The sequence below is a fragment of the Dendropsophus ebraccatus genome, chromosome 3 (genome assembly GCF_027789765.1).
Source record: "Dendropsophus ebraccatus isolate aDenEbr1 chromosome 3, aDenEbr1.pat, whole genome shotgun sequence".
NCBI lineage: Eukaryota > Metazoa > Chordata > Amphibia > Anura > Hylidae > Dendropsophus > Dendropsophus ebraccatus.
The window spans coordinates 84,612,238-84,627,272 of NC_091456.1; the positions used below are offsets into that span (position 1 = coordinate 84,612,238).

At 40.1% G+C, this 15,035-nt stretch overlaps 1 protein-coding gene across 1 annotated transcript in view; it reads left to right on the forward strand.

Annotated features, from left to right (window-relative positions):
* LOC138785797 (stimulated by retinoic acid gene 6 protein-like) overlaps positions 1-15,035 on the forward strand; it is a 57,741-nt gene that overhangs the window by 8,286 nt on the left and 34,420 nt on the right. The window contains exons 3-8 of the mRNA XM_069962123.1: positions 341-441; positions 2,906-3,036; positions 5,318-5,438; positions 5,694-5,739; positions 7,358-7,483; positions 7,577-7,644. Of these exons, the coding sequence (XP_069818224.1) occupies positions 341-441; positions 2,906-3,036; positions 5,318-5,438; positions 5,694-5,739; positions 7,358-7,483; positions 7,577-7,644 (593 nt within the window). The remainder of the gene's footprint in view (positions 1-340; positions 442-2,905; positions 3,037-5,317; positions 5,439-5,693; positions 5,740-7,357; positions 7,484-7,576; positions 7,645-15,035) is intronic.

Here is a 15,035-nt window from a genome sequence, read left to right on the forward strand (position 1 = left end):
CTCTGTAACTATTGCCTTGTACACCACAGCCTGAATAGATCAAGCAGCGATTGTCCTGAGTATCTAGTAATCACTGTTTTGTTAGAGGCTGCACTGTCCATGGTGCCATTGCGTCCATTTTCCTCCTGGTCCTCCACCTCTGCGCCAGTCATCCGCTGAGTGGGCAGGCCCTGCTCCGACCTCTAATCCCTATAGCAGACTAAAGAGACAAGCAGCAAGCAATTGTAACAAGTTTCAGTATGGGCTGCGAGACATCAAATGCATCTCCATAAGTTTTTATGGAGATCTTACATTGGGAAGATGTTTAAAAGTTGTGTAATTTTTATTATTTTTTTTTAAGGTTCTTATAATTCTAGTTCTTTCCTTTCTTGAGAGACGCAGCAAAAGGACAACATTGGATGATAAGGTTCAACTTCTTGATGGGCGCTTTGGATTTGTTATGTAAGTATCTTTAAACCTAAACTGTGAACTTCAAAATAAACTTAAAATATACACTCACCGGCCACTTTATTAGGTACACCTGTCCAACTGCACGTTACCACTTAATTTGTAATCAGCCAATCACATGGCGGCAACTCAGTGCATTTAGGCATGTAGACATGGTAAAGACAATCTCCTGCAGTTCAAACCGAGCATCAGTATGGGGAAGAAAGGTGATTTGAGTGCCTTTGAACGTGGCATGGTTGTTGGTGCCAGAAGGGCTGGTCTGAGTATTTCAGAAACTGCTGATCTACTGGGATTTTCACGCACAACCATCTCTAGGGTTTACAGAGAATGGTCCGAAAAAGAAAAAACATCCAGTGAGCGGCAGTTCTGTGGGCGGAAATGCCTTGTTGATGCCAGAGGAGAATGGGCAGACTGGTATGAGGTGATAGAAAGGCAACAGTGACTCAAATAGCCAACCGTTACAACCAAGGTAGGCAGAAGAGCATCTCTGAACGCACAGTACATCGAACTGTGAGGCAGATGGGCTACAGCAGCAGAAGACCACACCGGGTGCCACTCCTTTTAGCTAAGAACAGGAAACTGAGGCTACAATTTGCACAAGCTAATCGAAATTGGACAGTAGAAGATTGGAAAAACGTTGCCTGGTCTGATGAGTCTCGATTTCTGCTGCAACATTCGGATGGTAGGGTCAGAATTTGGCTTCAACAACATGAAAGCATGGATCCATTCTGCCTTGTATCAACGGTTCAGGCTGGTGGTGGTGGTGTCATGGTGTGGGGGATATTTTCTTTGGGCACCTTAGTACCAATTGAGCATCGTTGCAACGCCACAGCCTACCTGAGTATTGTTGCTGACCATGTCCATCCCTTTATGACCACAATGTACCCAACATCTGATGGCTACTTTCAGCAGGATAATGCGCCATATCATAAAGCTGGAATCATCTCAGACTGGTTTCTTGAACATGACAATGAGTTCACTGTACTCCAATGGCCTCCACAGTCACCAGATCTCAATCCAATAGAGCATCTTTGGGATGTGGTGGAACGGGAGATTCGCATCATGGATGTGCAGCCGACAAATCTGCGGCAACTGTGTGATGTCATCATGTCAATATGGACCAAAATCTCTGAGGAATGCTTCCAGCACCTTGTTGAATCTATGCCACGAAGAATTGCGGCAGTTCTGAAGGCAAAAGGGGGTCCAACCCGTTACTAGCATGGTGTACCTAATAAAGTGGCCGGTGAGTATATTCTGGCATATACACAAAAAAGCTATTTGAAGACAGTGTCTCTTCAATATTAAAAATCTTGCTTTATTTTGCCATTTGCAAACACAAAAAACACGACGTTTCGCCTCTTCTAAACCATACTGAGCCTTTCTCAAGTATATTACAATACTGTGCTGACACATTATTTAAACACAGTGTAACCAATCACCAATTACAAACAATTAAAAAATTGGCCTATCACAAGACCTAATAGGCGGGGACATTAATCGCAACCAGTATTACTACTGTTATATCCATAATTGTAATTATTCAACTTATGATAACTTTATCCCAAGTTAGCTGATTGGATTTTGATGGAATATACACAAATGTATGTATATTTCAACCAGATAATGTGCTATATGGTGAGAAAACAGAACATACTCTAACTAGTGCAAGCCTTTCCAGTTACACCACCCATTGCATCCTGTTCTTGCTTTTGATGTGGATCAAGGCTTTCTACCTATATTTCCATATATCAAAAATTAATAAATACACAATAAAAATAAATAAATATACAATAAAGACAATCAAAGCCAAGGTCCACACAAAAGCACACAGGAATTGTGGTGTCTGCTGCCTATTTATTGTGTTTCATAGTATCAGCACTTATTTCTTTTCTAAAAAGGCATTTACTAGTATATTGTTTCAGTGCTTCTTTGGATATGATATGATTGTCGTTTATTTGACATTTGAATTGACATGCCTCATTTGTATGGTTAGAATTTAGATGTAGACATAAGAAGTGCTTCAGGTACACAGCCCATTATTGTTGTGATATGATACAGATCACACAAGTGATTTATAGGGCCACCTTTTCCCTCAAGTTGTTTTATCAAAGAATATTTGTCTATATAACAGTATTAAGGAAATGAGCAACCAGCGCAACAAATGTTTATGTGTGGCCATGGGGATCAAATGTAGCTGTGCGGCATGATTCATCAATGATGGTCTGAGGCAGGGCCACAATACCTCTGAATATATCCCTATGTGGTAACCTGGCTCAAGTACATTGTCACTATGGTGGGAGTTAGGTGGCCCAAGCCTGGTATTGTTCTGGGGTGCATGTCAATCTACCTCTGTTTTACCCCTTTGATAGAAGCACATTTCTCCATACATGCTGGTGGGGGATTTATACCAGCTATTTTTCATTCATTGTTCATAAAAATATTTCTTCTCTTTTTACAGCCCTTTAGACCTCATAGGCACCTTTCATAACAGATGGTCGTTTGGCTTTGCATTTGGAGCAATAGCTAATAAGGTTGTGTCACTTTTTTCTGAGGAATATTTACCACCTGGAGTTCCAGCATGGGCAAGAGGTATAGCAATAAATAAATAAGATTATAATTTTCCAATACTTTTTTTCAGTTTGTAAAGCACACGGGGGAGATTTATGAAAGGGTGTAAATATACACCTGGTGTAAACTGCCCACAGCAGCCAATCAGAGCTCAGTTTTCAGCTCTGCTAAAATATAAGAGGACCTGTGATTGGTTGCAGTGGGCAGTTTACACCAGGTGTATATTTACACTCTTTCATAAATCTCCCCCGTAGAGCTGTTGTAAAAAAAAGCCATTTTCTCTCTAACATTTTCACCAGCAAATACCCTCAGTTAAAGAGGATGGTAAGTTTGGGAAGATCAGTCTGTGTAACAAAGCCATAGTGGACACACATGCAGCAATATATATATGGAAGAATCCCAATCAGTCCGGTAGGTTAGCCAAATCTCTGATGATACCTTAAAGTTAGTGGATAAAACAGGCCAGGATACAGAGTTGCTTTCTATAAGAAGAACACCATAATTAGGAGACACTTATAGGCTATTTAGGCTGAGAATTCTGGGACAACGGGTCTCTTGGGTCACCTTTTTGAGTTAGGTTTGCTTTCAATTCAAAGTGAATTTGTACCCACTCACCCATCCGCCCCCGAAACCACAAGTACAGTTTGTTAGATAAACCGAACTGAAGTCCTTCACAGATCTGTTTTTTAAAATGCTCCTGGTGCTGTATTTGGGGGGAAAATCTTTTATTCTGCTGCTTGGTGTTAATAAGGCCCTAGGCCCTATGCCTGCAACACCTCTTGGGTTGTCTAGGATCTCTACATGTGCAAAGATTTGGGCCAGGGGTGGTACTAGAAAAATAGAAAGGGCGGGGGGGGGGGGGGGGCAGAGAAGAAGACTCAAGATGTGTTGCTGGCCTAGACACTGTGTATAAGTAAAAAAAAAAAGTTCACCATAAAACAAAAAATCCCCCAACTCTCCCCCAGTAATAAAAATGCATATATAATAAACTGTTACATAAAACACTTAACCCTTAAGAGGACAGTGCCAATTTAAATTTTAGCGTTTTCGTTTTCTCCTCCTTGTGCTTAAAAGGCCATAGCACTTACATTTTTTTTTACCTAGAAACCCCCATGAGCCCTTATTTTTTGCGCCACTAATTGTACTTTACAGGCTGAATTTTTTTCATAAAGTACACTGTGAAACCAGAAAAAAATTCAATGTGTGGTGAAATTCGAAAAAAAAATTTCTTTCTTTTATTTGGGATTTTTTTGTTTTTACGGCGCTTGCCCTGGGGTAAAACTGACTTGTTATATATGTTCCTCAAGTGGTTACGATTACAACGATATGTAACATGTATAACTTTTATTTTATATGATGTCTTGTACAAAATTCAAACCATTGTTAACAAATATATGTTCCTTAAAATCGCTCCAATCCCAGGCTTATAACGCTTTTATCCTTTGGTCTATGGGGCTGTGTGAGGTGTCATTTTTTGCGCCATGATGTGTTCTTTCTATCAGTACCTTGATTGTACATATGCAACTTTTTGATTGCTTTTTATTACAATTTTTCTGGATTTGATGCGACCAAAAATGCGCAATTTTGCACTTTGGTATTTTTATTGCGGTTACGCCGTTTATCGTGCGAGATCAGGAATGTAATTAATTAATAGTTTGGGCGATTACACACACAGCGATAACAAACATGTTTATTTATTTTTATTTATGACATGGGAAAAGGGGGGGATTCAAACTTTTATTAGGGGAGGGGGCTTTTTATTAACAACAACACTCTCACTGCAGTGGTCCTGCACACATCAAAATCCCCTGAAGTCAGGAACATATATGTATATATATATATATATATATATATATATATATATATATATATGCTCCTGCTGCACGGGGCATGGGCAGCAGGAACGTAAATATATGTATTGTGGATGTGAAGGGGTTAAAGCCCAAACTAGCTGCAGCACCAATGGGTTGATAAGAGAAAATCACTATGCCTCCATAGCTTGTATTTTTTTTTTTTATTATTTGTATCCCTTTTGTATATAATGGATAAAATATAACAATAAATAACCAGCCAGACTACTGCTTTTAGAGTAAATCGGTGGTCGGTAACCTAGATAATGATCTATCTACAGAGGGAGGAAAAGAGCGGACAAAACAGGAGAAGGAGGCAAGTTTGCTAAATTGACGTATTAGCTATTTTTTTTAATGTTCCATAATTTAACTATATTAGTTGAGATAGGAACACACCTTTTAATTATTATACAATATAGATGTGAATAATGTTTTTTGTAATCCTTTTCTAGCACTTGGACTTCTAGTTGGGGCAGTTGAAGTTGGCTTGTCCTATTATCCTATATTTGCTTGTCTCACTACAGATAACAAAATAATAGGATCTGTGATAGGTTTTCTATACACACTTACTTGGTGAGTAGCACTGTAAGCTTGCTATGTAATTTTAGTGGATAGTCAGTATAAACAGCAGTTATATACTATAAAATATAAGAAGAGCAGGTTGATATATATTATATATCTATATATTCTCACTATAACAAATCTCACTTATGTTAAGGGTTTCTTAATATAACACTTCCAATCTTAAAGTGAAAAAGTGAATTTGTTTAACTCTTAATTATTGGTGACTGTACCGATTTCACTTATATTTTTTGTTTTGTTTTTTAGGTTTATAGTAACAATAATTGACATTATACCATGCCCACATAGCTATGTAAGTTTACAAAGATTATTAACAATATATTAAACAATACTGTATATTATCAATTGGGCTAATTTTACACTGGCTATAATTTTTTACAATAACAAAATGGGTTGTTTTTTATTTTTTTAGCAAAAAGCAGCAGCCAGCTGTGAGTCAATAGAATTTTATGAAATGCCATACATACTTGCCTTTTTGGGGGGCTCTGTGGCTCTTTTTTCAAAACAAAGCATGGTGAGGGTTTGGCTTTTTTTTACTGCAAACTGTAGTGTTTCTCTCCCATAGAGTTCAATGGAATTTCTTCTGTTAATCTCAAAAACAGCAGTGCTTATGTGTAAGGCATTTTCTTTTCATGTTTTTTTTTGTCTCTTTTGCCTTGCAACTATGTTGTGTGATTCCAGAGGAAAATGAAGCCCCAGAGGACTCAAGCACCCTGCATGCCAATAATAATAGAAATCAATTTGCTGCATCATTAGGACACAATCTTCCTTATCTACCAGGCATCATGGAACAGCCATGAACCACCAAACAAGGAGAGCATGAATCCACAGAGGAAGAATAGGACTCTACCAAGGAAATGACATCAAAAGAGTGTCAACTTTCCTATTCTATCCACCCACTAATTCTGGGGGAAAAAACGCCACTCCTGGAAGCAAACAAAAACACCAAAGGCAAAAAAAAGCTATCCACACCTAGAGTCGAAAAAGCCAATAATGTCCCAAAAAAAAAAAGGCCTGGAAAAGATAATCTTTGGCAGTTTTCCTGGTATTTTTTGGAGGCCAGAAAAATGCAGGAAAAAAGCTGTGTCTGGGGACACCATCAGGTTCATCGCTTTGTTACACACAGAACATTTCAAACTTAAAAACTGCTAATTGTTCAACTTTTCTATGATCATTTAGATTTTTTCACAAAGCAGCAAAATTTTGTCATAACAATCACTTAGATAAGTTTAAGTTTTACAAAGTTACATAAAACGCAACTGGTCAGAAAAAGACGTCTCTGTCCTTAAAGGGGTTACCCACCTAAGAGCTCAAAAATGAAATGCTCCCAAATGCTCCTGGTCTTACTTACCAAGTCCCCTTGAGTATTTTGAGCCATCTCCTGTCTTTCTGAGTTACAAGTTTTTCTAAAAACCAATCTATATCCAAGATGGGGCCAGCCAGGAAACTACATTTCCCATCATGCATCTCCCATTGCGTACTCACCCCCTTAGCTTTATTTCCTGGCCACTGCTGTTATTACACACAGGACTGTTTTTTTTCCCACTGATTTTGCATCACATCACCCCAGTTTGTATTCCATACTAGCACATGGTGTAGCAAAGCTGACGTGCGCATGGTGTAGCTATGTGCTGCATAACAGCATCTGTTTACCAGGGGGTGGGGATTGTAATGTAGGTTTAGATCTCTGGGCACAGGTCCTCTTGAACATTGCTTGACCTCTATGTTTTGTAGTCTCAGCATGTTTATTATATTATTTGCTTCCTGTCCAAATTTGTTGTTGTCCATCACAAATCTATTACTTAAAAAATGTGGGTATTGGTTATTGTATAGATTTCATGGGTGGTATATATTATGCAAATAAGAATGGCATAATTATGATTGATCTTTCATCTACACCATTTTTTCAGACTATTGGTTTTGAAAAGGTTATTTTTGAATGGCCATCACTGTTGTGTTTAGTCTTCCTGATGGGGCGTTTTGTTCATACATTTATCATACACTTCAGAATTTACATGGGAGCTGACATTCGTAATGTAAGTATGAACAGATTATTAATTTTGTCATGTGCAGAATACATTTTTACAATAAAAGTATAAAATTATTCATACTGAAATGTGTGTTATTAGGATGAAAAATGTTTCCTACCAAAACATCAAGCTGGGCATGTCAGGAGACTTTTTTGTAAACCAGAAATGTAAGTTTCCTTCCTTTCCAAAATGTATCATATTTGGTATTATAAAATGCTTATTAGATACACATGATGATAGATAGATAGATAAATCAATCAATCAATGAGTGAAACAATATAATATAATAATAATATTATATAAACAATATAATAAGCTTTGGTGAATACTGTATTATATTTTAAAGCAAATCTGTATCAACGTCCCACTTTTACAAATTTGCAAAAAAAATATGAATCATACGGATGCAATACAAATGCATTTTTGCAGATCACACATCTGAAAATTGTGGACATAATGTACAGGTCTGCTCAAAGGTTTACATACCCTGGCAGACTTTTTGCCTTCTTGTCCTTTTTTCAGAGAATAAGAATGATAACACAAAACCTTTTTTTTTTCCACTCATGGTTAGTGGTTGGGTGTTTTCTCTTTTTAAATCATAAAGACAACCAAAAACATCCAAATGACCCTAATCAAAAGTTTACATACCCCAGTTCTTAATACTGTGTATTGCCCCCTCTAACATCAATGAGCTTGAAGTCTTTTGTGGCAGCTGTGGATGTGGCTCTTTATTTTCTCAGATGGTAAAGCTGCCCATTCTTCTTGGCAAAAACCCTCCAGTTCCTGTAAATTCCTGGGCTGTCATGCATGAACTGCGCGCTTAGAACTTTAACTTTGTTCTGCTATAAACAATGATAGGTCGATCATTGTCATGTTGGAACCTCCAAATACGTCCCATGTGCAGCTTTCAGGCTGATAAGTGCACATTTTCCTCCAGTATTTGCTGATAACTTGCTGCATTTATCTTTCCATCAACTTTGGCAAGGTTTCCTGTGGCTTTGTAGCTCACACATCCCCAAAACATCATCGATCTACCTCTGTGGTTTACAGTAGGAATGGTTTTCCTTTCATCATAGACCTTGTTGACACATCTCCATTTGCACCGTAATGGCTTTTTCAGGCGACTCGACCATGCTGCCCATTTTTCTTTAAGTGCCTCCTTAAACAGCCACATCTCTATTTTTCAGTGTTCTGTATTTCAGCTGATGTTATCTGTGGGTTCTTCTTTTCATCCCAATGAATTTTCCTGGCAATTATGGCTTTAATTTTGGTTGGTCTTCTTTACTGTGGTTTGATTTTTACAGAGCCCCTGATTTTCCATTTGTCAATCACAGTTTGAACACTGCTGACTGGTATTGTCAATTTCTCTGTCTATCAGAACAAAGTGAAGGTTCTGGAGTGGCCATCTGAGTCTCTTGACCTCAATATCATTGAGCCACTTACATCTCAAGCGCACAGTTCATGCAAGACAGCCCAGGGATTTACATGAACTGGAGGGTTTTTGCCAAGAAGAATGGGCAGCTTTACCATCTGAGAAAATAAAGAGCCTCATCCACATCTACCACAGAGGACTTCAAGCTGTCATGGATGTTAGAGGGGGCAATATATGGGATTCTTTTTTTATTCAAACATTTTCCACAATAACATATCCCCCATATTTAAATCACTATATACAAAAATAGGAAGAGACCATTAAACTATTCAAAATAAGTTAAATTAAAAAGCTGTCTTTGATGTTAGAGGGGCAATACATGGATTTTTTTTAAATATATGGTATTAACCCCTTAACGACACGGGGTGTACATTTACGTCCCTGCAGCCTGGGTCTTGGCGCAAACAGGCATAAATATACGCCCCGGCGGTCCCGGGCTATGGAGCAGGCTCAGGAGCTGAGCTCGCCCCATAGTGGGTGAGGACCGGCTGCTATCAGTAGCCGGGCCCTCTCCCTCAATGGCGGGCCACCATGATCACGCGGCTACCTGGCATTAACCACTTAAACACCGCGACTGCAGCGTTTAAGTGTAAGTGACCAGAGCATCTCCGGTCACTTACAGATTGGGACCCCCGCAGAGGGTCCCAATCGCACTGCCCGACTGCCGGAGGTATGCTCCTTGCCTCTGTGCAGTCTGATCTTCACTCTTTTGATAGAGCCTGCCACAGGCAGGATCAGAGGATTGCACCTGGGTTATAGAAGAGAGAATACCTATATTAATGTATAGATATATGGTTATATTTGACCACCTTCTACCCAACCAGTTCAGAGAGTGCCAGGTTGGGTAGTACAACCCCCAGACCTTTACAACTGGGTGTAGCAGACTTCCCAAGACTTCCCAGCATAGACGTGCTTAACCTCTTAAGGACATAGGACGTACCGGTACGTCCTATGTCCTCATTAGCACTTCAAAGCGGGGCCGCGCGGCGGCCCCGCTTTGAAGTGCCGCGATCCCGGGTGCCGCGTGTAGCCCGGGACCGCCGCTATTAGCGGGCACGGTCCGATCGCCGTGCCCGCTAATTAGCTAATCGGAGGCAGCTGTCAAAGTTGACAGCTGCCTCCGATTACCGGAGGCAACGTTTCCCTGGTGTCTAGTGGGGGAGATCGCTCCTCCGGGACCTTGTCCCGGAGGAGCGATCTCCGTTACTGATGCCGGCCGGGGACGCGTCCAAGATGGCGCCGTCCTCGGCTCGGCACTCGTTTGTTTCCGGCTGCAGCAGCCGAAAGCAAACGAGTGCCGATCTCATGGATCTCTGCAGCATATCTATGCTGCAGAGATCTCAATGAGAGATCCAAGTGTATATACTAGAAGTCCCCCAGGGGGGGCTTCTAGTATATGTGTAAAAAAAAAAAAAAACGTGTTGTTAATAGTAAAAATCCCCCTCCCCTAATAAAAGTCTGAATCACCCCCCTTTTCCCAGGTTTTAAATAAAAGTAAACAAATAAATAAATAAATAAACATGTTTGGTATCGCCGCGTGCGTAATCGCCCGAACTATTAATTAATCACATTCCTGATCTCGTACGGTAAACGGCGTCAGCGCAAAAAAATCCCAAAGTGCAAAATTGCGCATTTTTGGTCGCATCAAATCCAGAAAAAATGTAATAAAAAGCGATCAAAAAGTCGTATATGCGCAATCAAGGTACCGATAGAAAGATCACATCATGGCGCAAAAAATGACACCTCGCACAGCCCCATAGACCAAAGGATAAAAGCGCTATAAGCCTGGGAATGGAGCGATTTTAAGGAACGTATATTGGTTAACAACGGTTTGAATTTTTTATAGTTATACATGTTATATATCGTTTTAATCGTAACGACTTGAGGAACATGCATAACAAGTCAGTTTTACCCCAGGGCGAATGGCGTAAAAACACATTTCCCCCAAATAAAAGAAATGCGTTTTTTTTTTTCAATTTCACCACACTTTGAATTTTTTTCTGGTTTCGCAGTGTACTTTATGCAAAAATTCAGCCTGTAATTGCAAAGTACAATTAGTGACGCAAAAAATAAGGGGTCATGTGGGTTTCTAGGTGGAAAAATGCAAGTGCTATGACCTTTTAAACACAAGGAGGAAAAACCGAAAACGTAAAAACGAAAATGGGCCATGTCCTTAAAGGGTTAAAGAGTCACTGTTGTTAAATTATTTTTTTTGCAGAAATCAATAGTCCAGGCGATTTTAAGAAACGTTGTAATTGGGTTTATTGGGCAAATATGCCTATAACTGCATTCGAAGCGACTCTGTACCCACAATCTGACCCCCCAAACCACTTCTACCTTCGGATAGCCGCTTTTAAGCCAAGATCTGTCCTGTGGTCCGTTCGGCAGGTGATGCAGTTATTGTCCTAATAAAATACTTTTAAATTTGAAGCCAGTGCCAAACAGGAGTATCTGTGCCCTAACTTTGCACCACCCCTCCGTCCCTCCTCCCCACCCTCTTCAGCATTAGGAATGCCACTGAAACATTTTCTCCATGCTAAACATTGCACCGGTCCTTAACGATCCAGCCCATGTGCAGGGCTCTCACAGCTGATGAATAGGAGGCAATCTGCCTGGAGCATTCCTAATGATGAGGAGGGCGGGGAGGAGGGACAGAGAGGTTGTGCAAATTTAGGGCATAGATACTCCTGTTTGGCACGGGACTTCAAGTTTAAAAGTATTTTTTTTAGGACAATAACTGCATCACCTGCTGAACAGACCACAGGACAGATCTTGGATTAAAAGCAGCTATCCAAAGGTACAAGTGGTTTGGGGGGGGCTCAGATTGTGGGTACAATCCCCAGGTCCCTGCCTCCTCTCCTTTCTGTCATCCACTGCTTAGAATCCGGAAATCTTGACTTTACATCAGTTGGATCCTGTCTGTGCTATAGAGAGGGCACGGGGGTGGAGGGACATTAGTGGGCAGCAGAGAGCAGAGAACAAAGGATTACACCACAGGGAGCCGCTGAAAATACCTATTCAGTAGAGATGAGTGAACTTGCCGGATTTCTGGTTCGTATGAACCAGAAATCTCGGGGTCTGATTCCAGCTTTCTGCTCGCTCCGTGCAGGGGGTGGATACAGCGTAAGGAACGCCTGGAAAACTGGGATACAGCCAATGCCAATGGCTGTATCCCAGTTTTCCAGGCGTTCCTTACGCTGTATCCACCCGCTGCATGGAGCAGGCAGACAGCGGGAATCAGACGCCGAGATTTCTGGTGCATACGAACCAGAAATCCGGCAAGTTTGCTCATCTCTACAATTCAGAGGTCAGAGCTGATGTCAGAGGAGAGAGCCCGGTGATGTAACTGTAAATTAACTCTTTGTTGTCAAGTTTTGGTGCCTCATCGCTCCCCTCTCCATTGAGAACAATGAAGACGGGGTAGAGCTTTAAACTGCTTTTTCATGATAAAATTGCATTTTTCGGCTAATAAACCCAATTACAAAGTTTCTTAAAATTGCCTTTACTATTGATTTCTGGGGCTGTGTAAGAGACAGAAGAAGGAAGAAGTGCAGTTGGAGGAAAGCTGTGTGGTACCTGCACCTGTGATTGGTCAGAACAAAGAACATATAGGAGGAGCTTTATTAAAGGGTGTAAAATATACAGTGGTGTAAACTGCACAAAGCAACCGATTACAATTTACACCAGTGTGTATTTTAAACCCTTTGAAAAACCTGTGCCATAGTGTACAGTTAACTCTTAACTTTCAGCTGTGCTCATACAAACAGTTTAGGGGAGAGTGAGACACCTAGTGGTGAAAGTGGTAATAGCAGCTTCATCCCCTTCATGGGACACCTGTAAGAGTTACCTTTTACCTAGATGACACAAGACTTAGTGGACCACCCATACCGGGACACTACAAATGTAGCCTAGGGCCTCATTCCCATGTTCTGTCCACAGTCTGTAAATATAGACGTTATGCTACAGAATGGAGTTCAGAGCTCCTGTATGTATCATTATGATGCTGGTTTAAATCATTGCGCTACTGTACTAACACAGCTGCACAGCAGTGCCAGTACAGTAGTTAGAAGATGTAAACTGATTCCTGGCATTATAAGGAATCATGAGGCTGGGAGTTCCGTGATTTCAGTCCGTAGCACCTTTTCACGGAGTGCAATCAGGGAACATGTAAATGTATATGTATATTTAATCAGGGCACCTGCCGGCCACAGATGCCTGCGACTGATCTCTCTGAGTCTTCACTAGTGTTCATGTTGATTATATCCAGCTTTACCACTATCCTAATTCCCTGTCTGACTTCTGACCTTGCTTTTGCTGATGATTTGACCTGGTTCTGACCCAGCCTGCCTTTCTGTCTTTATGGTTTTGACCCCTTGGCATGTTTTTTATTATATTTTATTATTGCTTGGTATTGACCTGGCTTGTCTGGAATCTCACCCTCTCCTGTGCACTTATCCTAGTAGCTCCAATTGCACTTATACATTAGTAGCTCCAATTGTAGTGTGCATGCATTACTCTATTCATAGGGGGAAATGGTAATGCCCAATTGTCAATTTATTTATACATTTTCAGAGGAATAGCAGAGGAACAGTACAATATATAGTTATTGGAAAGGTGCTCCAGCATTTAAATATTTACAACAAAAAACACATGAGAAGAGCAAACAGATCCTGTTTAGACTAAAGTCCTAATAGGTCATGTGATAGGTCCTTAAAAGAGGGCTGTGTATGAAACCTTCTTTACATAGAATGGCATTTAAAGCATGCCCATAGTTATTTATTTATTGTTTGTTTGTTTATTATTTTGTTCCTCCTAGGTTCTTAGCATATGCAGAGAATAGCTATTTGGGAAGGGTTAAATTCTAAAGCTCTACCCTGTGGGTTAATGAGGTGAATATGGCTGGTATGTTTTAGAGCAATGTGGCCCAAAAGATATAAGCCTATTTGAATCCCAGTGGCTATAGAGCCCTGAAAAAAAATGGATACAGCCATAGGCCATGAGCTTTCCTAGTACATTGGGAGAGGAGGGTTGTGGCTGTAATGGGATGCTGATATTTAAGGGCATGCTTTTAATTTTAAGATTTAATAAACAATCGTACAGAGCTTAAAGTGTCCCTGTTATTATAATTTTCAAAATCTTAACCAACAGTAGATGTGAAATAAAGCAATTTTGCAATTTACATCCATATTTTGTTGATGTTGCTATCATGCTGTAAAACAAGGCTGAAGTTACCAGAAATCGAGGTCCAGTTTCCGGAAGGCAGATTTCCTGTGCTGGTTGAAAAAAGCAAACTAAACACAGGAATTCCGGCCAGTATAGAGAGTCACAGCTCAATGTGTCCATCAGTCACATGACTGCCCTCTCTCTGTGAGCGCTCAGATGGCCCGGGAAACACTGGACTTTCTGTTTTCTGACAGTTTTTTTGTTTGTTTGTTTTTTAGAAAAAAAAAAATCAGAAAACAGGTGATGTGATGTGTTTTCCATGATAACTTAAAACAAAAGGAATTTAAAATGCAAACTTTTTTTAGATCACATTTTCTGTTGATTTAGATTTTGAACGTTATAACAACGGTGACACTTTAATGTTATATAAAAGAGAAAAGATGTCGTATTAAGACAAACAAATACAAAACACAGTTACAGAAGATAAAACAGGTAAACATGAAGACCTCTCACTTATTAGATTGATAAAAGATCCATAGAGAAAACCCAGTGAAATTCTGGACCGTACAGCAAAGTCAGATTGCCTCTAAAGACCAACTAACTTGGAGTGTGTGGAATGGATTTTTAAGTAGTGTTACCCAAACCCCCTCTTCCCTTCTTTTAGGGCCATATAAGGGTCCATTTACACAGAAAGATTATCTGACAGATTATCTGCCAAAGATTTGAAGCCAAAACCAGGAATGGATTTAAAAAGAGGAGAAATCTTAGGCTTTCCTATGACCTGATCTCTGTTTATAGTCTGTTTCTGGCTTTGGCTTCAAATCTTTGGCAGATAATCTGTCAGATAATCTTTCTGTGTAAATGGACCCTTATGGTGCGTTTACACAGAGAGATTTATCTGACAGATTTTGGAAGCCAAAGCCAGGAATGGATTTGGAAAGAGGAGAAAACTCAATCTTTCCT